The 27,069-nt window shown below is 46.6% G+C and overlaps 1 protein-coding gene across 3 annotated transcripts; it reads left to right on the top strand.

The window, feature by feature from the left end:
• The first annotated feature begins 6 nt into the window (after positions 1-6).
• Positions 7-27,069, top strand: EDEM1 (ER degradation enhancing alpha-mannosidase like protein 1). 3 transcript variants are annotated; one of them, XM_024746997.1, is made up of 12 exons: positions 4,224-4,300; positions 5,579-5,651; positions 8,963-9,066; positions 10,244-10,415; positions 11,656-11,839; positions 13,518-13,692; positions 15,244-15,364; positions 15,840-16,010; positions 17,851-17,924; positions 19,382-19,478; positions 21,406-21,609; positions 23,087-27,069. In XM_024746997.1, the coding sequence occupies exons 3-12, from the start codon at positions 8,966-8,968 to the stop codon at positions 23,174-23,176; spliced, it is 1,389 nt and encodes a 462-aa protein (XP_024602765.1). In that variant the 5' UTR covers positions 4,224-4,300; positions 5,579-5,651; positions 8,963-8,965; the 3' UTR covers positions 23,177-27,069. The 3 variants fall into 3 exon arrangements, with proteins under 3 accessions (XP_024602767.1, XP_024602766.1, XP_024602765.1); XM_024746998.1 differs by lacking the exons at positions 4,224-4,300; positions 8,963-9,066 and adding an exon at positions 112-250; XM_024746999.1 differs by lacking the exons at positions 4,224-4,300; positions 21,406-21,609; positions 23,087-27,069 and adding an exon at positions 7-250 and having other exon boundaries at positions 19,382-19,493.

The following is a 27,069-nucleotide window of genomic DNA, read 5'->3' as shown; positions in this document are numbered from 1 at the left end:
CGCGGCGGCCCGGGCCGGACGTCTGCGGCCCAGGCCACTGGGGCTACGTGCTGGGCGGCCGGGGCCGCGGCCGGGACGAGTATGAGAAGCGCTACAGCGGCGCCTTCCCGCCGCAGCTGCGCGCTCAGATGCGCGACCTGGCGCGGGGCATGTTCGTGTTCGGCTACGACAACTACATGGCGCACGCCTTCCCCGAGGACGAGCTCAACCCCATCCACTGCCGCGGCCGAGGACCCGACCGCGGGGACCCGTGAGTAGCCCGCGCCGGCCCGACGCCCAGGACCGTGCGCCGCACGCGCTTCCTTCCGTTCTCCCGGCGGGGGCAGCCTTCATTCCTCCGGGTCCCCCCATTGGTGCCCGGGCGTTTAGGGTCCTGGGGGCAGCGCCCACCCGTCCGGCGCCTCGGCTGACCGACCCCCTTTGAGGTCGGCCTGGTTTGGGGGTTGCGTGGACGGCCCGGTGGCTGTCCTTCTCTTGCTTCTCCTGGAATCTCTGTTACTGGACAGCTGTCAGCGCAGTCTCTTTTACAGATGGGGAAACTGAGGCCCAGAGACCGGAAAGGACAGTGGCAGTACCGAGGGGTGGCTTGGGGGGCCTTAGACTTCCGTCTCCAATCCTCTCTCCAAGTGAAAGTCAAATCAAAATGAAATCCCTTGTAAGCGCAGCTTCGAAACGGCGCTTATCTTCCTCCACCTAGCCAACTCCAACTTTACTGTATAAAAATATAAAAATTCAGGAGTTGATCCTGAGAAGGGACTTTCTAAAGCCATCTAGTGAGTTTGAGGCAGAGCAGGGCTACAGCCTTTCTCCTTTATCACAGGGGTGGCTCCTTAGGCTGAGGATGGTAGGTGGAAGGGAGAGAGAGAGAGAGAGAGGCTGGGTGGCCCAGATTTGGGGTCCTGGTGCTCAAGATGACATTCCTTGCTCTGTAGGGTCTGTTCCATAAATTCCCCCACCCTGGTGGCAGGGCTGTCAGGGAAGATCTACCAGTCTTCCCCTTCCATCAGCCGTGTTTGCAGAGGCTGAGCTTCAAGGGTTACTGCTGTTGACATCAGAGTCCAAGAGGACAGCACACCCAGCCAAGGACCTCCTAGCTGGAGGGAACCGGTGTGCCTTGACACTGACCCTGTTAGGCTGGATACGACTGCCTTTCTCTCGGCCGCTCCCCTCAGTTGGCAGTGGAGGAGTTGAGCTGCTTGGTGCCTTTGGACATTTGAGGCCTGTGTTTTTTCCTTCACCTGATGAAAAGCAGCGGAGTCCAGTCCTTAGGTCCTAAAAAGGAAGCCCATACACTAAAGGGACTTAAGGAGTTTTAAAAATGGTTGGATTATCTACAGATTCTTGTCTTAAATTGCATTTGGAGAGCATGATTTTTAGTGAAGCCAGGGGGACATCCCAGGTTAACTTAAAGAAGACTTGGCCTTTTTAAAGTTGTAGGAAACTGATGAGTTATATTTTTCATGTTTCACTGTGTCAGCCTTTATACATAGAAATGTATTTTCTATCTCAATTTTTTTTTTTTGAGAAAAATTTTAAGTAAGTTTTTTAAAAAAAAATTACTAGGCCTTTCCAGATTTTAGGAAATTGTGTTGTTTTGCTCTAGTTTTCTTTGCTTGGGGAGGACATCTGCTGATGAGTGGTTTGGTTTGACTGTTCAGTGACAGTCTGGATAAGTTGAGGTCAGGTAGCTTTGAGACAGATATATTGCTTTTGGAAAGATGGAGTTCGAGATATTGAGGGGATGCCATGTGGGAAGGGTTGTGCCCTTTCAGTTGGTCAGCCTTGGTGTCTTTGAGAAGGTGAAAGAGCTCTGGGGTTATGGTAGCCTTGAGTAGACCCTCACGCTGGCCGCTTGTAAAGCGTGGAAAGTAAATTTTTCTTAGTCCTTTTCCTTTCACTTAACTCCTCTCAGACTTTAGTGTTTTCAGGAAAAGAGCAGGCCACATTTACATCCCTGAAATAAATAACTGGTAATAAAAAGTCTTTCAGATATTTATTTTAAGCAAATTCTAATTGAATTTGTATTCTAATGATTACTGTCCAGTGAATTCTAATGACTCACTTAAAAAAGAGAGTAACTTAGCCATTAGAATATTGTGTAAAAAGTACAGAAACAAAGTATGAGTGCTAAATGTGCCTGTCTTCTCTTTTTAGTCACGTTTACTTTAGGCTTATCTTACCTGTCTTGTTTGACTGGAGGGAGGATGAAGAGTATTGACATGAAGTAAATAAAACCGGAACACTTTTTTAAAAATAGCAAACGTTTCTGTCCAGCTACAAATCACTATGTAAACTCAGTTCCTCTCACATCCCCGATTTGGGTTGGAGGATCCAAATTCAAAAGTTTCTTCAAGTAAGACTGGATATTGAAATTTTGCAGTCTCATGAATAATAACGTTAGTTCAGACCTTGGGTGCATGACCCTTCTTTGTTTTCTCCCCAACCATATTGCTGTTCAAACAAAAAAGCAAATCAAACCAAACCGATGCTGGCCCCTAAACCGACTCATGCCTAGGCACCCCTAGTTTAACATGGCCTCCTCTGCATTCCCCTTTCTTCTTAAAATCTTGGCTTCCTTCAGAGTCAGGCTCAAGTCATTTTCCATGACGCCATTGAACTGTTTGAAGATGACTGTCCTTGATCTACTCAGTTCTCCTTTCGGTTCCTTTCCTTTGAGCTGCTTTTCCACCTTTTAATATCGTGTGAGACTTGAGTACTGTTGTGTGTTCACCTTCCTTTCCCTTTGTCTTGTCTCCCCAGATTGTCAATCCCTGGAACACAGGGACTGTTTCTTATATTACCTCTGTGCCTACCCAGCACCAGGTAGATTTCTGAACAGCTGTTACAGGTTAAGTATATGTGGAATTTTTTTTTCTGTCTTACACATGCGTTTAATTTTGAACATGCTATGTTAGCATTACGTTAGCTGCGTCGCCAGAAATTTTCTGTGAAAGGCCATAGTTTTCTCCATCTTCTCTGTGTGGGGGTAATAAGAACCTTAAAAATGCAGCGTGGGGTGAATGTCACAAACAGGCACACAGGGTAACTTAAGTGGCGAGCCATCGTGGTTCGGCAGCTGGTTATGTGGAAAGATGGGCACTTTTGAACCCAGCCTTGTACCTGAAGTTTGAGTTCTTGGTCAGGCTGGCCATAGATCAAGAAGGTTTGCACAGGACAGACGGATCGCCGTCTCGCCTGGATGGTGGGCTGGCCTCAATGGATGCCCGATAATCAGGTGCTGTTAGGCCAACAGGCTTCTGTGGAGTCTCCTGTTTCCTTCCTGCCCTCCCCATTTTTCTTTTTTCTAGTTTGGCACATTTTGAAAGAGTGTGTAACAATCTGGTAGAAAAGAATTTGGAAGTGTTTTCATGAACGCGTGGAGAGAAGGAACCACCAGTTACTACAAACACGTTTTTTCTTGTGCCAACTCTTATAATTGTTCTTTGTCGTGGCTGCTTGGGCGTTCTATTGAGAAGTGTTTTAAAACTGGGTCCGTTGTAGTTATAGCCTGAAAGGAAAAGCACAGTAAACCATGGGAAGGAGTGCAATGCTCCAGATTAGTCCTCCCTTCCAGGGCCGGGGCAGGTGGAAAGGGTGATATGCTACAGAGGAGGGTGTCCCTCAGGGGAAGGTGGTCACACGGGGTTCACCCAGCATCCAGCCTGGAGGCTAAGTGATGAGGGACCCGTTTTGTGATGAGGTGGGTTGTTGGAGGCAGCTCTTGGTTTCTGAGCAGCAGACCAGTGGAGGTAAATATTTAAGCTCAGTAGAATGTTCTTGAGTGGGCAGCATCGAGGATCTCCCTGTCTCCTTTGGCCTTCCCCTCCAGCTTTTGACACTTCCTATATCCTTTCTGGCTGGCACTGCCCTTGAAGGGCTGAGCTTAACCCACAGCTCTCGTCTTCAGAGGACCTTCTGCAATCATATTCATGTATTCAGAAAGAATCGACAGCTAGAAGCAGCAGGTGCAGTTCTTCAGCAGGTGTGGTGTGCTGGCCTCGCGGCTTGGGAGAGACATGTGAGAGCCCTGGTTCCTAGATCGTCCCTTCTAGATAGTTTGTTTCAAAAAAAAAGGAGGTACAATTTTGCCCTACATTCTTTGTCCTAGATTAAGTGACATAATCAGCCTAAAACAAAGGCTCAGGTAAAATCGGATGTGAGGTGTGTTTCACGTGGGGCCCACTTCGCCCCAGCTGAGGCACATAGGAGGCCTCTCAGAGAGCAGGGCGAGCAACAGGAACACGGAGATGCTGCCCGCAGGGAAGTGAGACAGGACCCATTAGAGAGAGCCACGGAGCAGGTAACGTGGTCTGGGCTTTGATGGAAGACGTCATAATGACGGTGAATCAGTTGCTGAAGATAAAACTAGGGTGTTTTCACTGTGGTTTTTCATAAACATAATCTTGAAACAGTCATCCTCTTTCTCTCCCGACTTACATCTTTTTCGTTTCTCTCCTTACTTTCAAATCTTTGCAAGCTTCTGCAGTTGCTTTCTGGGTTTGTGGGAATGGGACAGGAATAGCTGAACTCCCTAGAATTTGTCAAGCTGACTTTATGACTTGCACTATTTCTCCGTCCCCACCTTTCCCAGATGTATTAGTATTATCTTTTTCGTTTTTAGTGCTATAAAGAGCTGTCAGTTACCCTCATTGCAGCCCTGAAGTTGGTGTCTTAAGATTGTTTCAGAGTGGGCGACTGGTGTTGATCATGGGGCAGGAGGTGTGTGGTAGAATCATTAATGCAGCTGCAGTTACGAGAAGCCCTGGCTTGGTTCATGGTAAAACAACAGCTCCTCACAACTGATGGAGCTGGTGGGGATTCTTTGGGTGGTATGTTAGGGAAAAAATGATACAAAGCAGTTAATTTATTCCCCCACCCCAAGGACAGATGAGTGACACTGAGCCTGTAACTGAGGTATTTATTTGCTGCTTTGTGTGTGTAATCTGCGCCAGTGTCTGATTTCTGTATTAAAGTTTTATTTGCAGGTCATGTGACAGGCCCTCTCCTTTTTCATTCCTAATGATTTCGAAATCAGAGCTTTTTGAAGCTGGACAGAAAGGTCATTTGTGCTGTTTAAAACTGTATCTTGGAGAGGGCAATGACTCTTGTTTCCCATTTCCTTACTTCCTGTTTTGTGTTCTTTCCACTATAGTATAAGCGTGTGTGTCTCTGCTATTCTGTGACACTATAGAGACTGTCCCTTGTGAGGCAGAAGAACCATTGCCATACTGATCCACCCACAGTAGTCCCTGAATAAATAAGTTTCCAGCCATTTTAGTTTCTGATGAGTGTTTAGTTTTGTTGTCTCTTTTATCTTTTAAAAGTACCTTTGTTTAGGGCTTCCCTGGTGGCGAAGTGGTTGAGAGCCTGCCTGCCGATGCAGGGGACACGGGTTCGTGCTCTGGTCCGGGAAAATCCCACATGCTGCGGAGCAGCTGGGCCCGTGAGCCATGGCTGCTGAGCCTGCGCGTCCGGAGCCTGTGCTCCACAATGGGAGAGGCCACAACAGTGAGAGGCCCGTGTACCGCAAAAAAAAAAAAAGTACCTTTGTTTAATTTTAATTTTCTTTCTTTTTCAGTTCAAATCTGAACATCAACGATGTCCTAGGGAATTATTCACTGACTCTTGTTGATGCGTTGGATACACTTGCAGTAAGTGTTCAGCTTTATTATTATTTTTAAAAATTAAGATATTTTGGAGTTAATTACCCTTACTTTCCCCCAGGGATGAGAATTCCAGGAAACGTGATTCTCAACATGTATTCATAGCTCTGATAGCTATTGTTTATTTTAATGAGCTTAATGCTGAGAGCAAGAAGAACATTGAAGGTTAGATGAGGGGAAATGTGATTCCCCTAAAAAAGCAGAGGAGAAAGTGTGATCGTTGGGCTTCCCTGGTGGTACACCGGTTAAGAATCCACCTGCCAATGCAGGAGTCACGGTTTTGAGCCCTAGTCCGGGAAGATCCCACATGCCGTGGAGCAACTAAGCCCATGCGCCACAAGTACTGAGCCTGCTGCGCTCTAGAGCCCGTAAGCCACAACTACTGAGCCCGTGTGCCACAACTACTGAAGCCCTTGCTCCTAGAGCCCATGCTCCACAACAAGAGAGGCCGCTGCAATGAGAAGCCCGTACACCGCAGCTAGAGAAAGCCCATGTGCAGCAACAGAGACCCAGTGCAGCCAAAAATTAATTAATTAATAAATAAATAAATAAATAAAAAATTTTTTTAAAAAAAAAAGAAAATGTGATTGTTTTGGGGGAAACCTATTTTTCTGCAGGGTCCCCACTATTTTATTCCTTAAAGGAACCAGTATACAGTTACTGTAGTTAAGATTTCAGAAGTAAAAGACAGGATCTCAGGATTTCAAGATCTCCAGGGGACCAGATCCCCTGAAATGTGCCCCAGCTACTGGCTCCCCAAAATCAAGTCTGAGCCCTGGTTCCAGCCCCTGCGCAGAGACCCTCTGTGTAAACAGTCTTGTTTTATTTGCTGTCCGTGTTTTGTAGACACTACCCCCTCCAGACTTGGGCTGCCAGCTCAGGAGCAGCCTTTACATGCTCAGCCCTTGGTTTCCCTCAAGGCAGCTGGAGGCCTCTAGACAGATGAGCCAACGCATGTGGGAGGCCGTCAGGCACCATGCGTGGTTCTTACTGCCAGGCTGCCGTGTGCGCTTGGTGTGCCTCACGACCCTTTGCTGTAGAACACAGCAAGGGACTATATCCCAGCGTAGCGCTGAAAAATTTCCTTAGTAAACACGATTCTACTGCCTCTTTGCTCTCCTCCGTTGTCCGGCACACCTTTACCGTAAGAAAATTTGTACTGTAGTTGATTCCAAATCCTGCATTTTAACTTTCCTTAAACAGAGTTTGAAGCTGTCAGGAGTTAGAGTTGGGTAACGCTAGCTAAGTTTGCATTACAGCTGTCCCAGATCTTGCTAGTAGTAGAATTACCGGAACTTGGGAAGAGCTAGAGCGGTCCTTCTCAATTCCCCTAGGCTCATGGTCTAAGAGAGAGCCCGGGGTTTCATTCTGCCAGGCTGTAGTTGCACAGCAGTTTAGTTTCCCAATCTCTCCTTCTGAAGTGATTGCTACTCCCTGTCAGTCATCCACCATCACTGGTCAAAATGTGCCCGGACGGGTGTGTTCACCCTGATTAGAGTTAACTTGTTGAGGGGACCAGCGGCTGACTCAGGCTACAAGTGTTGCTTAAAAAAAAGTCCCAAGACTCATATATAGCTTATGAAAGCACACCTTTTCCCCCTGACCCTCTCTCTTTTTGCCCCATTGTGTCTTTTTATCCGTCTGCCATGCTCTTGAAGTACAGAGACCTCGTCCCTGTTACAGTCACTGCACTCTGTCCACACCGCGTGGTGTCTGATACATGATAGGAGGGCAAATACGTGTTAAGAAAATGAATTTCTAGTAACCTGGCACTTCCCAACACAGATTCCAAGGGTGTTCTCCCTCAAAGAAGAATTCTGTTCCCAAATGAACTTGAGAAATTCTACCAGTCTGTCCCACTACTGGAGAGCCACCATGCACACCAGCAGCTTAAAGGCTCTGAGAAGTTCTGAGAAGTAAAGAAACCCAGTCCAGCTTTTCTTGAGCCTGAGTGAACGATTTCAGAGCCTCGTTACTCTGTTCCGTAGCTGTCTAAAATGGCAAATTACAATATATCATTGAAAGCTGTTGGCTTCCTTTGCCGTCCTCCACGTGATCTGAGATCATATCAGCGCCTGCAGCTGCTATAACAGAGTTTGCTGCTGGTGAACATCTGTAGGGAAACAGACCCATCTCTGTGGTTTTCATTGTAGAACATCCGGTCTTTAAGGTACACTTCAGGCTTATTTTTCAAGTGTTGCTTCTGTTGACATTTCCCTTTTCTTTTGCTGACATTTTAAACAAACTTTAACAGGTGTGCTTTGGAAACCCTTGGACGATAGCACTCCCTTGACTGTTCTGTGCAGCTTGCAGCATGATCGCATAATCTTTTAAAAAGAAAGAACCGAAAGCCAGAAAAGAAACGTCTGTACTTGCTCTGCATGTAACAGCAAAATAACAATGAGGGGGAGAAAAAGAAAAAAAGATGCACTAGATCAATAAACACTAGGAAATAAGACATACTTGAAATAAGTAGTGTCTGAATGAAATTGTTTTTTTCTTGTTTTTTTTTTTTTGGCTGTCTTTATGGTGTTGTTATAGTGCCAGGATTGTCATAAAATTTTGAACGGCATGAAAGCATTTCTATTCAGGTTATTTTTATCAAGTTTTATGTCCAATTTGCACTTCATATAAGAGAGAGAAGCTTGGAATGATACCATATCCACACACCCAAAATAGGAATCCTAATTCTAGAACATTTCTTACAAAGGACGTAGAGCTGGTTATTTGTGTGTTTTGTTTGTTTTGAATGTCCTTGGTCTTATGCTGTGCTCCAAAAGATAATACCACTATTTCCCAAAGTGTTCAGACATCTGGGTAACAAGCAAGGAGTCAGTTTTCCAGATGTTTCGGTCTCCTGGGAGCTAAGCACCCAAGCCATCACATGATCTGAGGAGCAGAGGGAAAGCCATGTTTTTCGTTTCTTCAGTTTTTGGATTTATTGTTACTCATTTCAGGAATTTCTGGAAGTGTAATGCTTTGCATGCTAAACAAGATCAGACAGAAGGTGAGGGAGAATGGGGCAGGACGAGGAGGGCTGCTAATGATTTTCTGAGGAGTTACTGACACAGTTTTGCCGTTTGGAGAGAGGATGCTTGAGTTTGGTGGAAATGGGCTTGCCGTCTGTCCCAGAATGTGTTCTAAGAGATAACTGTGCTCTTCTGCCTTTTGTGTTTCTACTCCCACGAGTGGCAAAACCACACGTACAGACATTCAGATGAAGTGGCCCAGCTCCTGCGATCACGCAGCCTCAGTGTCATTTCAGGCCGTTGTAATGGTTTGTGTTCCTCTTTTTAAAGATAATGGGAAATTCATCCGAGTTCCAGAAAGCAGTCAAGTTAGTGATCAACACAGTGTCATTTGACAAAGATTCCACCGTCCAAGTCTTTGAGGCCACGATAAGGTAAAATAGTACATCAAACGGATTGAAGGCTGCTTTTGGGTGTGTAAGGAGAAAACTCCTGGAGGGTCCGCCAGCCCCGGGGTCCAGGTAGGGAGTCTGTGCAGATCTTGTGGGCACTGTGTCCCTTTTTCATCTGCTTTGCATTGATCAAAACTGAAACAACTGCCATTTCATTAATTATATTTGGGGCCAAATAGAAAGAAACATTGTAATGCAGGTTTAAGATAGATGTCCCTTTAAAGGAGTTTCTCATTATTTCACTTTATGTCTGGTCTCATTTCCTCCACTGTGTCCTAGGAAAACCCCTATATATTTCTGAAGGAATCATAGTTTCTCCTGTCACCCACCGCCTGCAGAAAACCACTGCTGACCATTTGGGTCTCCCTCCCTCTCCCTCCCTCTAATGGACAGGGCTCATGTTTTATATCTTGTCTTTTTAGTTTGATAGATTGCGACTGCCTTCCTATTGCATTTAAACTTTGAAAGTTGTATCACTGCATAACATTCCAGACGTAGCGTTTATTTAAAATTAAAGTTATGAAAACATTTGTTCTGAAAAATGTCACAATCTGTTTCACCTCATTGGAGGGGGACCTGAACTCGTGGCTGCTGAAGGGTGAGATCTAAGCTGGGGGCGCCTGCCTCTCAGTCGGGTCATTCTCTCCTTCTCCTTCTCCTTCTCTTCCCCACCTTGCCTGTTTAGCAGAAGTTGGAGAATTTGACGTTGCTTGGCAGCCAGAACTACAAAAGTTGCTTAGTGTTTGTGGTCTTGCTCTTTTCTGTTTTTTATTTTGCTAAGTTTTTTCCCCATGTGAGAGAAGCCAAGAGTAGTTTATTAATACTAAAAGGTGTTATTTATTCTGGGAATGATTAGGGCACTCCCTTCTGATGAGATGATGAAAATGACTAAACATTGTTACTACTTCAAGTGGGATTATTCTCAGTAGCCTCAGAAGAATGGTTCACTTTCTCCCTTTCCATAATGCTGTTAGCTAACAATTGAGCATTCACCGTCACGGCTGGAGAGAACTTCAGGGGGTCATTAAGTGCGGTCCCCCTGATTTCAGGCAGTGCTAAGTCCACGGGGGATTCAAGCCTGCTTCTGTCATTCTGGGCTGCATTGTGCACATTTACAACCAACGTGATTTTATTCTTCTTTTGTTCTTCCTGTCATTAGGGTCCTGGGAAGCCTTCTTTCTGCCCACAGAATAATAACTGACTCCAAGCAGCCCTTTGGTGACATGACGATTAAGGATTATGATAATGAGTTGTTGCATATGGCTCGCGACCTGGCCGTGCGGCTCCTCCCTGCCTTTGAAAACACCAGGACAGGGATCCCCTACCCTCGGGTAGGTAGACGGCGTCAACAACTCACCACCGTCCCCGAATTAAAACTCTTTGTTGATGAATTTATTTGCGGGAAGGAGTGGGGCTGATGCGGAAGAGGAAAGCCATGTCCTTGAGAGAATTTGGCCCTAAATATGATAGAAATGGTTTTTAATTCATTCAGCATTTACTGGACACCTGTTGTGTGCTGGGCATACAGTGACTTTTTTTTTTTTTTTTTTTTTTTTTTTCGGTACGTGGCCTCTGTTGTGGCCTCTCCCGTTGCGGAGCACAGGCTCCGGACGCACAGGCTCAGCGGCCATGGCTCATGGGCCCAGCCGCTCTGCGGCATATGGGATCTTCCCGGACCGGGGCACGAAGCCGTGTCCCCTGCATCGGCAGGCGGACTCTCAACCACTGCGCCACCAGGGCAGCCCACAGTGACATATTTGACTTAATCCTTTCCCTTAAGGAAGTTATGTTCCTGTGCTCTGTATTCTTAACCCTTTTTGCAGGTGGGATTCATATCCTCTGCTGCAAAACAGTGGGGGCAGTTTGTCTTCATTTCTGACTTGGGTCCATTTCCCCACATGTACGCTGTAGGAGCTCAGCAAATGTTCTTTTGGACACTTCATGTGGATCTTTCAAATAAAGCCTTTACAGACCAGTAAGTTAGCTGCTGATTTAAATGCAAGGTCTGGAATGAGATTCTGTCTTTGTGGCATCTGACTTACTGAGTCCAGAACCCCTCTGAGAATTGAGTCAGCCTTTGGGTCAGCAACCAGTGGAGAATTGCCAGACCACTGAGCCTCGGTGGTCAAACAGGCTTTCACTTGCTCGCTGGGTTCATTTCTCTCCCAGTCCAAGATTTGTTAATGTTTGCTGAGCAGGAGTGAGTTCATAGCAGCTCACTTAAAATTTCTACGTGGCTCCACAGCTTGCCTTTGTCCCCAGTGCCAACACCTGGTGCTGCGTCACCATGAACAGAACCTGCTGGGAAGAGGCAGATTAGTGAACAGCGCTACAATGATCCCCCCAGGACTTGCTCTTATTAATAACACAGGGCTCTGGTGTTCGTGCTGTCTTGTTTGTGTCTTAAACTTACTCCCATTTTCCTTTTGGATGTAAAGTGGGAGGCAGCAGGCTGACTCCCCCTGTAGTGAGCTTGGTTCATTAGTGGAGTGTGGTCGCTGTAACCTGGTCTTCTAGCCCTGTGGGTTCCTTGACTTCTGCCACAAATCCTTTGTCTCTTCCTGTCCCCAGGTGAATCTAAAGACAGGCGTTCCTCCTGACAGCAATAATGAGACGTGCACGGCCGGCGCTGGTTCCCTGCTGGTGGAATTTGGGATTCTGAGTCGACTGCTAGGGGATTCCACGTTTGAGTGGGTGGCCAGGCGAGCCGTGAAAGCCCTTTGGAACCTGCGGAGCAACGATACGGGATTGTTAGGTGTGGGGCACCTGTGAGGCCCTTGGCACTGTGCACATCGCCCCCTTTCCTTTCCTCTTCTCTGGGGCCCTCCCTCCTTTCCACTCCTTCTTCCTTGTACCACTGAACCTGAAAATGGACAGCTCAGAGAGAAGGGCCCTCCCTCAGTGTCTGCCACATCTGATTTCTCCCTGTGACTTTTCACTTAGAGGGTGGGTGGAAGGTTTGATGGGACAGAATAATGCTCTTCCTCTTTGAGGGCTCCCTTCTGATCTGAATCCCTTGGCATATTCCACTTGAAAATGATTGTTAAATGCTATAAAAAGAACTGCCTCGGTGGCAGGTTACATTGCTTCAGTATAAGGTCCCAAAGAGAGGAATTTAGAGTTAACTGGTAGAGTGACTTCCTCCTTTTAAAAAATCATGGCATGTGGTAGTAGGTTAAAAGCCCAGGTTAAACCTGTATTAGATTTTTTTTTTTTCCCTTGAGAATTTTGATCAAGATGTTATTAAAAAATTATTACGGAAAATTTCAAACATAGTGAAGTAGGAAAAAGTATAATGAATAATGAACCCCTATGTACTCATTATTTATCTTCAATGATTATCAGTATTTTACTAGCTCGAGACGTTATTTTAAAATAGGTCGTTTGCCTCATATAACTGTTTGTCTTATTTTGAGAAATATTTTCTTTTTGTCATCGGGAAGGAACTGGATTGGCGGTCCTGGAGCCTGGAGTGTCATTGCAAAAGCACTGCTTTTTAGAAGTGATCTTCAATTACTGTTCCTTCTTCAATTTATTTACAGATTTTTTGTATTTAACAATAACAGTAGAAACAAAACAGTTGCCCCGTCACCCCATTACCAGTGTCACCCCAAACTGTCAACTTTAAAATTTTCCATAGGCCCTTGCAGCCTGTCATGTGCAACTTTTTTTTTTTTTTGCGGTACGCGGGCCTCTCATTTTTTTTTTTTTTGCTGTACGCGGGCCTCTCACTGTTGTGGCCTCTTCCGTTGCGGAGCACAGGCTGCGGACACGCAGGCTCAGCAGCCATGGCTCACGAGCCCAGCCGCTCTGCGGCATGCGGGATCTTCCCGGACCGGGGCACGAACCTGCGTCCCCTGCATCGGCAGGCGGACTCTCAACCACCACGCCACCAGGGAAGCCCCATGTGCAACTTTTGTATACTTTCAAATTATAATATAGATATTTTTATTCTGCCTTTCATTTGGCAAATCATGCAGGTGGTTTTAAGTTGTTATCTTGTTTTCACAGTTATTGTCTTTAAAATCTATATGACAGTCCATGAACTCTTCTGATGTTGGACATTCGGATTATTTCTGTTTTTTTTTTCTTTCCATTTTACAGATAACGTAAATTATATAATCCATCATTCTCTGATGAACAACACCCTTTAGGCTTTTGAAATGCATTGTCAATCTGGAAAAGCAACACGACAAGCCTAGTTTTCTTGTGCATTAAACGTTTTCCCCATTTTTGTGTCAGTGTTGAAACACTGTATGTTCAGGAAGCTCCGGCCGCGCATGCTGCTGGTAGGACCGATAAAGACGAGAGGGCCACGCGCTCATCCCTCCTCTTCCTGTGAGGGACGGAAGTGCTGAGGAGCAGTGGGGCTGAAGTAGGAGGCCCCCCTGCCCCCCACCCGGGGGCCCTGACGAGCTTGCTTGTTTTCACAGGCAATGTTGTGAACATTCAGACGGGCCATTGGGTCGGAAAGCAGAGTGGCTTGGGTGCCGGACTGGACTCCTTCTATGAATACCTCTTGAAATCTTACATTCTCTTTGGAGAAAAAGAAGACCTAGAAATGTTTAATGCTGTATATAAGAGTATTCAGAACTACTTAAGAAGAGGGTATGTCTCCTCACCATCTCTCTTACTGTCCCGTCAAGCAAATAGAATGTATTGTGAAATGTTCGTATTTTTCTCAACATAGATTCACAGGGTCTTTTGGTCTCTGCCCTCATTTTACTGCCTCCTAGTTGTTTGTTAGTCATTTGAGGGGGTGGTGAAGAGGTGTGTTAGCTATTAACTGCTGCGTAACAAATTACCCTGAAACCTAGTGGCTTAAAACAGCAAACATTATCTCACCCATTTTCTGAGGGTCAGGAAGCCAGGAGCAGCTGGGCTGATCCAGGGGCTCTCACGAGGTCATCCACAAGCTATTGGTGAGGGCTGCAGCCTTGTCATGGCTCACTCAGGGCTGGAGGGTCCCCTCCTAGGCTTCAGTTCTTCACGTGCTGTGGCTGGAAGTGTCAGTTCCTTGCCATATGGGCGTCTTTGTAGGCAGCTCATGGCAGCTGGCTTCCTCAGAGTGAGTGATCTGAGAGATGGAAAGAGAGCCACCAGAATGGACGCCATATGCTTTCATGCCCTAACCTCAGAATGACAACCAGCACTTCTGCCGGACACTGTCGGTCACACAGACCAGGGCTGATGTAGTCTGTGAGGGTACTGCACAAGGGTGTGACAGCCAGGAGGCAGGGGTCACTGGGGTCGCCTGGAGACTGGCTGCCACAAGAGTGACGCATCCCGAGGTTTCGCTGGTTTTAATTGCACGTAGAGCTGTAATGCGGCACAGCTGTGTTGGTTCTTTCACTTTCTAAAGAAGTTAGGATTGATCTTTATACTTGATGAGAGAAAGGACAGTTACCACCTTCTTTTCCCTCTGTGTTTGTTTAAAACAGCTTTGTTTGCCGCTTGTCAGTTGTGCATTCAGGATGGCAGAAGAGAAGTGCCATTCGAAGCTGCAGCGGCCTCGACCCTGGTGCCGCCTCTGTCTTCCCTGGGTCTTCCCTTGTGCACATGTGTGTTAAGTGGCCAGTGCAAGTGATAGCTACTAGTTGCCTGCCCATTTCTACCCTAGCTGTCGTAGGATCATTCAAGTGATGTGTTTTAGTAAGAGGCTGTTTGGCCAGAGTTCAATCCTTTTCGATTTTTAAAGCCCCTGAATTTACTAAATTAGTAGTAATCACTGAGCTTCTTGCTCTGAGGTGTTTCTCCAGGCCCATGGTGTAGAATTTTATTAGAGAAGAGACTCTTTTTTATTTTGTGCAGAAATAACCAGACTTCCCCACTCAGGTCAAAACTGACGCATGCTATATACCAAATTACATGCAAGTATTTCTCAAACCTGATTGTCAAAGTGCTTTCTGCAAAATGCAGTGAAATCCCAATGTGTTACCATGGCTGAGTTTAGAACTTTTATCCTTTAGTAAGTGTCATCTTATGCTGGAGTCTTGTATTGAGAGGTAGAGGCAGCCTGTCTCCAAACGTTTAAAGAATGAGTGAGGAGAAAAGGTTAATGTTGATTCCATCTAAGTGACACTGCCAGGGGCTGCTGGGGGGACAGAGCCTGAGCTGTTTCTCTTTCTTCCCCTTCGGCCGCTCTGCGTGGCTCCTCAGTCGGGAAGCCTGTAACGAGGGGGAAGGGGACCCGCCCCTCTACGTCAACGTGAACATGTTCAGCGGGCAGCTGATGAACACGTGGATTGACTCTCTGCAGGCGTTCTTCCCAGGACTGCAGGTATTTTGCAATCCTGTTTGCTAAGGAATAGCAGTCATTGGAAAAGGGCTTTTTTTCCCCCCTCTGTTTTCTTTTTATGGTACCAGAACATTCTCTGGCTCCTTCAGATTTGGAAGGTGAATAGCACAGTACGTCCCCACTATTCTCTTTGGACATTACTCCACGCTAAATCAGTGCAAAGCCATGCCAGAAAAGTAACGGCGTGTGACTTTTGGGTGATTCATGTCTCAGCTGTCCGTTCTCCATTCACGAGTACAGCTAGCCTCTTGTCCTGTGCAGTTCTCAGGGCTTTGGCATTGATGGCCAGATGGGGGGTGCGGGGTCTGTCTGGGAAGCTCCTTTTGGGTTGGTTTTGTCTCCAGCCACGTTAGTAGGTCAGGTGACCAGTGGGGGGAGGGGGAAGCCCAGGGCCTGTGTCACATCTTGTCGCTCTGAGAACAGTGTCTTAGCCTGGTGACCTGCGCCTTCCCTGTAGGTTCTGATAGGAGACGTGGAAGACGCCATCTGCCTGCACGCCTTCTACTACGCCATATGGAAGCGCTACGGGGCCCTCCCCGAGAGGTACAACTGGCAGCTGCAGGCCCCCGACGTGCTCTTCTACCCACTGAGACCTGAGCTGGTGGAGTCTACGTATCTCCTCTACCAGGTACGAGAGCTTGTTGAACAGTAGTTTGCGTTGAAATGCTGGGAAGACCTGTAGCAGTTGGTTCGTAGGGAACACTTGCTGACAGGTGGGGAATAGTGTTATTTCACAGCGACCGTTAGAGTGACCACCGGCCCAGAGCCTTGTTAGCGCTCAGTGTCTGTCCTGGTCGCACGGGACAGGGAAGACGTCTGTGGTCATGTACGCGTTTGCCCTACATTCTGCAAAGCTGAATCGTATCTTTACTGCAGGGCTTGTTTCTCACATCCTTCAATCAAGAGGAAGATTTGGTACTCTCTGTTTTCCAAATTTATTTGACCAAACAACTCTTGTTGGGGGATGCATTTCTGTCCTCATGTACTGTGGAACCCTGGTCTGTGTAAAGTATTCAGACAGAAAAATTATTTTTCTTAGTTGGAAAGGGAATCATCTGGGATTGTCTGAGTGCCTACTTTTGTTTAATCGTTCAAAAACACATACAGTGTTCCTCTTTTGTGGAATTACTTGAATGCCAGAGGAAATGTCACTCTAACTGTGAAGAATCTTCTCCCCGACGGTTTAAGGCCGATATTTGTACCTCTGGGCGTGCCATACATATATACACATGGAGAGTTGTCAGCCATTCGCACATTCAGCAGCACAAGCTGCTCACTTTCCAAGAAGCCGGCCCTCCGTGCGTTCGGCAGACGCTTGTAGTGGGCAGGCCTCGCGAGGAGATCTCATGAGCTCTGGTCGTAGGATTAGTAGTTGAGATTTATTCCATAGTTTTTTTTAGCACCGAATCCTTGCCATTTGTTCTGAAAAAGGGAGAAATCCTATGCAACTGGTAACTGACTTCAGGTGTAGAGAGACCTTGTGAGTTGTATGTAAGCTCTCAGGGGTGGGGAGGTAGCCTCTGATTTTGCCTCCCGGACCCCAGATCCCAGGGTAGAGCCCGGCCACTCAACGCTGCGAGGGTGACACACTCGGGTGCTGGCTGCGTTCTCCTCTTAAGTTTAGGTCTGTTGCCTTTGGGTTGATGCCTCTTTGTTTTGTCACTGCTTCTTTCTTCTTGCAGCTTCTTCCTCATGTTGACTACTTTCTTAGAATCCAGAGAAATCTGTGGCTTTCTGGCCCTGCCTTCGGAAGCTGCTCCATGTGCCCTGACCCTGTGCTCGTTTGCTTTTGCTGCTGCACGGTTGGCACTGGGCACGAATTATAGGTGATCCCCAACTTTCAAACTAGTTTTGGGATAAAAGTCTCATCTTCCCAGAGAATTTTTTTTTTTCCCCTAACGAAACCATCTATGAGCATGTGACAGAAGGGGAAGCAACAACCCAGGGACTGAGTTCCTAGGGTGATTAGAGAGCACAGCATGTGGAGGCCTCCTTAGATACTTTGAGAGTCTTCTTGTCCCCTAGCCCTTCTCATGGTGCTGTGGATGGAACGGGGGCAATGTCCTGTTTCCCTGTGTTTGCAGCTTAAGTGTCTAGCCAGTTCTGAGGCAACACAGAAACTGGATTTGTTCTCAGATATGGGGCTGTCAGTGAGGCGTTGTTTCATTTCTGATCATGATGGGGATCACGAGAGCCAAAGGCAGGGAGTTGATGTGCTCTGGGGCAGATCTTCTCGCCCCCCCCGATCCCCGTTCAAGTTAAGCAGATTGGAGGTGCGCTTTGATGTGAACCGGCAGAACACCTTAATCCTGTAACATTCGCGACCCTTCAGGATAAAGTGAACTGGCCCGTGCCTACCTTTGGACAGTGATTCATCTCCTCGGGACCGTCCTGCAATCACCGCGATGCGTGTTGACGGCGTGTCTTCCAGGCCCCCGCTGGATCACATTCTCTCGTGTTCTCTCTAGGCAACCAAGAATCCCTTCTACCTCCATGTAGGAATGGACATTCTGCAGAGTCTGGAAAAGTACACAAAAGTCAAGTTAGTTTTCTAAGTTCCTTCCTTTTTCTGTTGGCCACTTTTGATTTCATTTGAGTTGTGCTGAGGTAATATTATTCTGTTTTGCATTTTACTTTTTAGAACAGGTCGTTAATGTTAATTTTGTAGGGAAATTGCTTACTTTTTGTGTAGTAGAACCTGCCCATTATAGTGGGAATTAAAATTTATTTTTCACCTTTATTCCTGTAGGGTTCCAGCAGACTGTATGAGCTCTTTTTAAGTAACTTATTTCCCCTGTTATACAAATAATATATATACTAAAAAGTTCATGGAAGATAGAAAATACTGAGGTGGAATATTATCACTGTAATCTCTACCTGCAGAGACAACTACCATCAGCATTGAAGTATATAGTTTTCTACTCTTATATATTGAAGTATATAGTTTTCTACTCTTTTATATATTGAAGTATATAGTTTTCTACTCTTATATATTGAAGTATATAGTTTTCTACTCTTTTATATATTGAAGTATATAGTTTTCTACTCTTATATATTGAAGTATATAGTTTTCTACTCTTTTATATATTGAAGTATATAGTTTTCTACTCTTATATATTGAAGTATATAGTTTTCTACTCTTTTATATATTGAAGTATATAGTTTTCTACTCTTATATATTGAAGTATATAGTTTTCTACTCTTTTATATATTGAAGTATATAGTTTTCTACTCTTATATATTGAAGTATATAGTTTTCTACTCTTTTATATATTGAAGTATATAGTTTTCTACTCTTATATATTGAAGTATATAGTTTTCTACTCTTTTATATATTGAAGTATATAGTTTTCTACTCTTATATATTGAAGTATATAGTTTTCTACTCTTTTATATATTGAAGTATATAGTTTTCTACTCTTATATATTGAAGTATATAGTTTTCTACTCTTTTATATATTGAAGTATATAGTTTTCTACTCTTATATATTGAAGTATATAGTTTTCTACTCTTTTATATATTTATATGTAAATCTATAATGTGTGTATATATGTATAAAAACTCTATTTCAGTTTTTTGAGATGTGCTTTTTTTACCTAGCTATAATATCATGAGTATTTTCTTTCAAAATATTGTCTTAGACTATCAAATGATTAGTCAGTCTATACAAGTATTGGGACACGAAATTTAAATCAGTCCTTTTGAATTTGCTGCGAGTCATTTTCTTGGTGTCCTGTTATGCTTTTGGCAAATACTCTCCTCCACCCCCACCCCACTTCCGGTACCATTAACCTGATGATTCGGCAGCCAGACCACTTTTTAATGAAGCTTGCAGACAATCTAGGCTGAAAAAGGACAGCCCTTAAGCCTACCCTAATTTGTTTCTCACGTGGTGTTTGATGCCTTGGTTGTTCTGTGAATAGGCTACTTCTGCCTCTTCAATTAATAAGCAGGTGGGAAGGAGCAGAGGTGGGCCTCACTGGGTGATTGTTTTGTAGGTGTGGCTACGCTACGTTGCATCATGTCATCGACAAATCCAAAGAGGACCGGATGGAGAGCTTCTTCCTCAGCGAGACCTGTAAATACTTGTATCTGGTATGTGTGTTGTAAGATTAACCCAGGAAGTGCTCCACTCTGCTGACAGCAAGCGTTCCTCCGCCTTCCATCTAACATACGCCACCAGGCGCTGTTCCAGGCTGGGCGTTTCGCTGGCCCAGGGGCGCAGTACTGTCGGAGCAAAGGCACGTTGCTGTCTGCTCCGTGGTTCCTGACCTCGTAGAGGAGGCACTGCCGAGTACACACATAGACACTCTTTGGGTTACACATTGTGTGAAGTGCAGGTAACGATTCCTGGGGGACCTTCGTTAGTGTGGTGGTCACGAGGCTTCCCTGAGGAAGACCGCAGAGTCTCAGCTCTTACTTCCCCCCTGACCTGGGCGCTCTCAGTGAGACCCACAGTCCGGCCGGGTCTCTGTCCATACACACATCTGCACGTGTTTAGGGAGAGACTGAATTTTTGGACCTGGAAGGAACCTTCGGGATCATCTAGTCAGCGTTCATTCTTCCCCTCAGGGGAAGTGCCAGAGGTCAGGTGACTTGCTGGGGTTCTCGGGGTGACGACATGGCAGAGCCGCGGCTTGAGCCCTGGGCCCGATTCCTTGTCCAGTGCTCTTTCCACATGGCTGCTTGGCCACGGGCGTGCACGGCATCTGTGTAGTGCACCTGGCCGCTCTCCTCCCCTCTGTCACTGGCTCGTAGGGCTACACGCAAAAGAATACTTTCTCAGGGCTCAGAGGGTCGGGATTTCCTGGTGGGGAAACAGCGTGGAGAATTTAGGCTGAGATCCAGAGATACCCATCAGTAGTGATAGGTTCGTTTTATCCAGTTCAGTGGTCCCCAAGCCCCGGGGGCGGCTGGATTGGAGTCACACTGTTAAGATTACAGCCATGTTGAATGGGAATCTTCAGAAGCGGGCTCAGGAGCCTGTGATGTTGACAGGTGCCTCTCATGGTCCTGTGCAAAGCCGGGTTTCAGAAGCCCCGGTCTACTCCTCTCAGGTGACACTGCTGCTGGTGTCACTTCTCGTGGCAGGCAGAGGAGGTGTGCCCGCCCGCTGGCCATGTGGTCCTGCCACCAGGTCCTGTGGGCACCGAGGTCTCCCACACTGCACAGTGCGGCCAGTCCGGTCGGCTGCCGAGAGCCTGGCGGGCATCCCGTCCGGCAGCCGTGGGGTCCGGGGTATTCACGGGGCAAGTTCTGGAGCGAATGAATGGAGGAGACCCTCAAGGTGTTCCTGGAGAAAGAAGTCAGGGTTGGGGGTGGGTGGCGGAGGGGGAGGACCCAGGCCGACCCTGTTCTCCTCCTGGGAGCCATGTGAACACAGGGCAGCTGTGCCGAGTGTTCTTCCTCATTTGTAAAATACCCGAGGTGCCTGTGAGGTTTCCTCCGTCTCTTAAGAGTTCTGCGTTCTTCCTCATGCATCGTTTACCACACGCCTGGGTTAGGGGTTCTTTCTAGATGCCCCCGCTGCGCCCTCCTCCACCCCCCACGCCCGCTGCTGAAGGAAGGACTGCCTGGGGTGCCCTGTGCCCTCAGAGCCCACACAGGAGTGCGCCACGCGGTGGCACGTGTGTCAGGCTCTGGGGACCTGGTGAAGGATATAAACCACAGACCTCCTTCTCTCCAGGCTTTTCCAGTTTCAGGCCTAGGTGTGTGTAAGCTGGGGGTAGTTCCAGGATTCCAGCGCTGGAACTCTCCGGAGAGCGTGGGGGCATCATCTAGGGCTTTTACAGATTAGTGGCGCTTGGGTCTTAGCCCCGGGCTTTCTAATCTCTAGGTCTGGGCGGGATCGGGGAAGTCCAGGCGTCTGAGTTTCAACACAACTGGGGATTCCGCCCCGCAGCCTGAGTTGGCCTGAGAGCCAAGCAGGTTCTTGTCCCTAAGTAGTCTGAACTCAGCCGCCCTATGAATTGGTTCCAAACCTGCTACAATTGTGTCTGTTTTCTTTTCTTTTTTCTACTAGCTCTTTGATGAGGAGAATCCAGTACACAAATCTGGAACCAGATACATGTTTACAACTGAGGGACACATTGTATCTGTGGACGCACATCTCCGGGAGTCACCCTGGAAGGAGTTCTTTTCTGAAGAGGGAGGGCGGGACCCAGTGGGAAAGTCGGGGCACAGGCCGAGACCTCATGAGCTAAAAGTCATCAACTCCAGCTCCAATGTAAGTTGCTTTCTCCAGGGGTGGTTTGCAATTGGAGGAAGAGAAAACACTGCTCATCACATTATCATCCAGAGTGTCTGACAGAATATTCATGGCACACTCGGGTTGGGTAATTTGAGAAGAGTTTCAGAAAGAGGCCATTTCTGTAGCTATAGATAAGACCCTGAAATTTATATTAGGCCGTGGAGTGTAGATTAAGCGAACAAAGCGTGATTGAGAGGAAAGGGGAAAACAGAAGGAGAGAGAATAATCATAGCCAGCATTTATTTATAGAGCTTACCACATGCTAAGCACTGTGCTAAATGCTTAAGTATGTTAACTTCTCATAGCAGCCCTGTGAGGGGTAGGTATCGTAATATCCCTACTTCACAGACAGAAAAAGGGAGGTACAGAGAGGGTCAGGTCACACGGTGGAGCCGCGTGGTGGAGCCCGGATTTGTACTGAAGGAGACCCTTGTCTGATAGACCGGATTCCATTGTGCCGGGCACTGGGGATGTGGGCCGGTCAGAGGGGTCCTGGTGCTGGACGGGCCCAGGGCTCAGTGTAGAGATGGGTTCCTCCCGGGTGCTTGTCAGTAGGAGGCTGTGTGAAGTGCTGTTGAAACACCGAAGAGGGAGGAATTATTCTGCCAGGAAAACGAGGAGGCCTTCACTCGGGAGGTTGCCTCTCAGTAGCTCCTGGAATGATGGGGGGGGCTTCCCAGGAGGGATGCTCTGGCAGAAGGCCCAGCACCTACCAAAAGCCCAAGTGGGGGCCTTTGGGACCAGCTGAAGAACCTGTCAGTCTCGATCTTGCAAAGTTGAGGAGCAGGGCATGTGAGTTCAGGTACAGAGCAGCGAGCAAATGTTTCTTTGAGGAAGAGCATGAATATATGTGGAAACTTTCCAGGCAGCACGTTTGATTCTCAAACTTAAATCCCCTTTGAGAGAGAGAAAAGCAAAAAAGCCTTTAATTAAAAAAAATAAGTAAATAAGTAACACTCTTAAGCATTTAGGTTTTAGCTGTGGATGAGAAGAGCAACAGACTCAGAAAAACAACAGTATTTTCAAGTAGCTAAAACAGTTTTTGCGATTCTGGGTGGATTGAGGACCCAAGGGGTGCAGGTTTTAGTCCCGGCCCCTCTTCACTTGGGTGCATGTGTTTTAGCCTCCCTGGGTTTCCATTTCTTCACCTGTGAAGTGAGGAAATTAAATTACATCAGTGGTCCTCAACTGGAGGTGACTTTGCTCCTCAAGGGACATTGAGCAATGTCTGGAGACAATCTTGGTTGTCACAACTGGGGCTTAGGGGCAGGGGGCATATAGCGGGAGAGCCCAGGGATGCTGTTGACCATCCCGCAGTGCACGGCACAGGCCCCAAGTGTTGACAGTGCCAGGATGAGAAACCCCGGGGGAGGTCATCCAGTCACATCTGAGGAATTAACACATGGCGTCTTAACTCAAAATTCGAATTGTCCCTCATTCACTTTCTTTCTAGTGCAATCGTGTTCCTGACGAGAGGCGATATTCCCTGCCCTTAAAGAGCGTCTACATGCGACAGATTGACCAGATGGTTGGCTTGATTTGATCTGCTCTCCCCTGTGTGGCCTCATCTGAAACTGGACCTAAAACAGCTGAACCCAGGCCAGGCTGAGACCCAGTCCGAATTGGAGGAGGCTAGGCGTCTGGCTGTCCACGATGGTGTAGGAATCTCTGTCCAGCTCCCCAGCCGCACCTGGTAGATTCTTGGATACTTTAGCGTTTCTCTTCTGTTCAATAAAATGCCCTGTTTGTCTTAAGGATATACTTTGAAGTGAGAAGGTACGTAGGAGTTGGCTTCTTACGACGTGCTGATGTTACTGTACACTGTGGATGGGCCTCTTTGGCTGGATCTCCAGACCTTCCTACCGTGGAATCGTCGAGTCTTCTCTGCCGGCGCTTGTCGCCCGCTGCCTGGCCGCCTGTCTGCCAGAGGAAAGTGAATGAATTTCTGTGCAGCAGGGCCTGCGGTTCCCCTGACATCCCTGTTTACTGCATTTTGTCATCCTCTCTCTCTGATTGGATAATTGGGCTGTCTCCCAGGTCTCCACCCACGATTGTCGGTCACATGGGGGAAAATCATCCAGTTATGCATTTGCGCCCCATGCAGTTCGTCACGGTGTTGACAGATTATTTGCTCACGAATTTATCCGAATTCTAACAGGCAGTCTCTTAAGTTGTCGCCTCACAGTTTAAGAGCTTAACAGGTAGGTCTTTTGGATGGTGTTCTACATTTATTATGAACTCACCTGAGGATTTCCCATAGTTTCAGAACCAGGTGCCTTTCAAGGGAGAGAAAAATACCTATGATCGTCTGAGCTTTCATCTGTCTTATACTTACTAACCAAGGATTATCAGTTCCGACCACGTTCGGGTTGGAATTGTTTCATTTTTGTTTCCTGTGTCTAGTGCCAATCAGCTAGGTCAGGGAGAAAGAAATGATCAGATGACTTTCTGGCACCCTTGAGCCATTTCTCTGTGCAATGCCGGCTTTTGATGGGTGCCTTATACTCTTCTGGTTTGGGCCACTGGATGTCACAGCTGCTGCTATGATTTTAACCGCCTTGTTTTGTATTGCTACATGGTGTGACCACAGCGAAAGGGGCATGGGATGGATATCAGGCAGGTTCTGGAAACTTCTTGGTCAGTCCTTGCCTTTCAACCTGATATTTTAAGCAAGCATACATAAAGAGGAAGTTGTGCTAAAACGCCTCTTTTCTTTGTTGGTATTATTTCTTTAGTGAGCACGGAACTGTGTCTCTTTGAACTTGTGCCGAGGGCTCAGAGAAAGCAGAGGTGGGTTTGAACCCTGAGCTTTGGCTTCCCTGTAACGTCAGAGGTTGAAATGAACCTCAATAGAAAGGGTAGGAAGTCTCTTAAAAACCTCCAGTTTCACCTGTCGTGTGGCTCACCCGTCACCGCTAGGGTACTTCAAATGATTTTATTTTAGTCTTTTTAAAGCTAGAAAGGAATGCTGTGTAAGCCATTGCATTTTCAGTCAAAAGGGAGGAATTTTATTCTTGAAAATTTAAGTGTTGCCGGTTTTAAAATAGATATCTAATTCAGTTCTTTGAGGTTTTTAGAAGAGGGATTTTCAGTAATAAACGTCACCTCTGTCTTTTAAACATTTACTCTGCAAATGTTTTAAAGGAAAAAAAATCAAATGCTTCTGTTTTACATTTTTTCTTCATTTCAGAAGCATTCTGTTTATCAACATTGTCTCATCTACTGAACAGAAAAGTTTCTTTGAGAATACTCTATATATTTAAAATATTTTCATTGCCTCAGTAAACCCAAAATAGCCCCTTTTAAAGACACACACCTGCATGAGCATCTCTGTACCTGTTCTCCAGGTAAACCAAGGTGGGACTATAAATGGGCTGTTCGGGAGAATGGGGCACCTCAGGGAAGAAAGTGGGCCCTTTGTGATCACACTGTTAGGTTATCGCACCCCAATGTTCCCCCTCCTCTGGGCTCAGGTATCCCATCTCCCTCCCGCTCTGGAACAGGGACCTGGGCCTGACTGCCACAGAGGCACCTCACGGCTACAGGCTGGCATGAGACATGTTTTGTATTAAGTCTCAGACCTTCTTGGCTTCCAGGCACTGGACTTGTACCAGTCGTGAGTCCGAGGGTGAGCGACCCATTCTCAACCTGGTTGCTGAGCTTCCAGACTGCCCAGTCTAACGTTGGATGCCATGTCATCAGTGACTAGATGCCAGAGTGCCCGCCTCATGGCTAGTTACAGAGAAGGTCCTTTGAGCCACGTTCAAAACTTGCTTTCTCTTTAAAGGTCTGAGTGTCAACAACTGTGATATGTCCTTCGGGGTCTTTGCTGTTTCTTCTGTTCTGTGTCGTGGGAGATCAGGAATGCGAGGGCTGAGGAGGGGAGTGTCAGAGAAATTCCCTTGTGATTTGCCCTAGGAGCACCCTGATTGCAAACATTCCATGCTTTGGAACAGCTGACAGCTTGCACCATCCTTGCAATCCTGTGTGTAGCTAACGTCTAGACTCTGCTTTGGTTCACACGATGAAAGTGGTTTTGCCAAACCTGTGTGGGAAGCTACCTTATAGCTACCTTTGTGGGTGGAGTCTAAATCTCCCACCACAGAGGTCTACATTGTTCCAGGGCAGGCTTCGCTGGCTGAGACGCTGTGACTGAGGAACTCCATTTCCTGGAGGAGGAGGTGACGAAGGAAGTGTTCGCTAGCTCTCCAATTGTCCTGGCCTTTGTGGAAATCCAGCTTCCACGTTCAGATCTTCCCTTCAGAACTTGGAAATCTTCCGTCAGAGCTTGCTCTGTGCGACTGAATCCCCGGGTCCTGAGGCTGTCCTGGATCGTGGGGCGTGCGCACATCAGTCCAGTAGTCTCCTGTGTGTTTATGCACCAGGATGGTGTCTGTGCAGATGGAAATTAGCTCCCTGGCTGGATACGTGCAATCTGAGGGTCTCAGCCTGATTCCTCTCGCCTCCCTGCTGTGTCCTCCACCAAAGAAAAACATCCCTCTCAGCTATTTTCTTAGCTCAGTTACTGAATGAATTCAAACTGTAATCCTTCACTTTGGGTCTTGTAGACAAAATATCAGAAATTCTTTTTTTCTAGAGGTCTGTCTTTCTTTTTGCCGACCGCAAATTTAATGCTGGTGACCAGGTCGGGCCGGATGATTGCCCCAGCCCTAGAGTGGCTGAGCAGGGACTTTAGTAGACAAAATATCAGAAATTCTTTTTTTCTAGAGGTCTTTCTTTCTTTTTGCCGACCGCAAATTTAATGCTGGTGACCAGGTCGGGCCGGATGATTGCCCCAGCCCTAGAGTGGCTGAGCAGGGACTTTCGAAAAAAAAAAGTCTTGATCTTTCTTTCCTTTTCCATTCCCAGACATCCAGCTCCTTCTCTAGTGCCTGTTCCTGCAGGGCAGGGACTCTTGTGAAAGTGAGAAGGTGAGTCGGCTGGGCTGTGTGTCCCCAGGTTTTGCAGGGCTCGGGGTTAGTTCCCCCTTGAATTTACATGTGAATCTGGCGAGAATGTTAAGTACCTGTGGACCTTCTTGATTTGTTACCCCCCTTCCCTCTTACTGAGAGGCAGAGAAATACTATTTTTAAAGGTGTTTTGTTTTAGTTTTAAACAGCAAAACACAGGCTGCATTTCTATTTATTATGCACAAGAAAGGTAAATATGTTTTTACACACACACAAATCTAGAGTTGGAAACTCTGGGAAAAACCTACTGGAATATACAAATGCTTCTCTCTGTAACGTGCAATATGCTTTGCAACTATAGATGATATTTTATGTTTAATCTGTAAATAAGAAATGTATTTAAATTAAAAGGGAGCTTTTTGTAAAAGGACCAAATGTTCTTTATAAATGTACTAAGAAATATCTTGCTCTTTGAAATTTATTAGGATTTTTATGAGTAATTTTTATTAAAAGATTCTTTTTTTTC

This window comes from Neophocaena asiaeorientalis, unplaced genomic scaffold, assembly GCF_003031525.2.
Source record: "Neophocaena asiaeorientalis asiaeorientalis breed wild unplaced genomic scaffold, Neophocaena_asiaeorientalis_V1.1 scaffold130, whole genome shotgun sequence".
NCBI lineage: Eukaryota > Metazoa > Chordata > Mammalia > Artiodactyla > Phocoenidae > Neophocaena > Neophocaena asiaeorientalis.
This window is presented reverse-complemented; position numbering and strand designations above follow the sequence as displayed.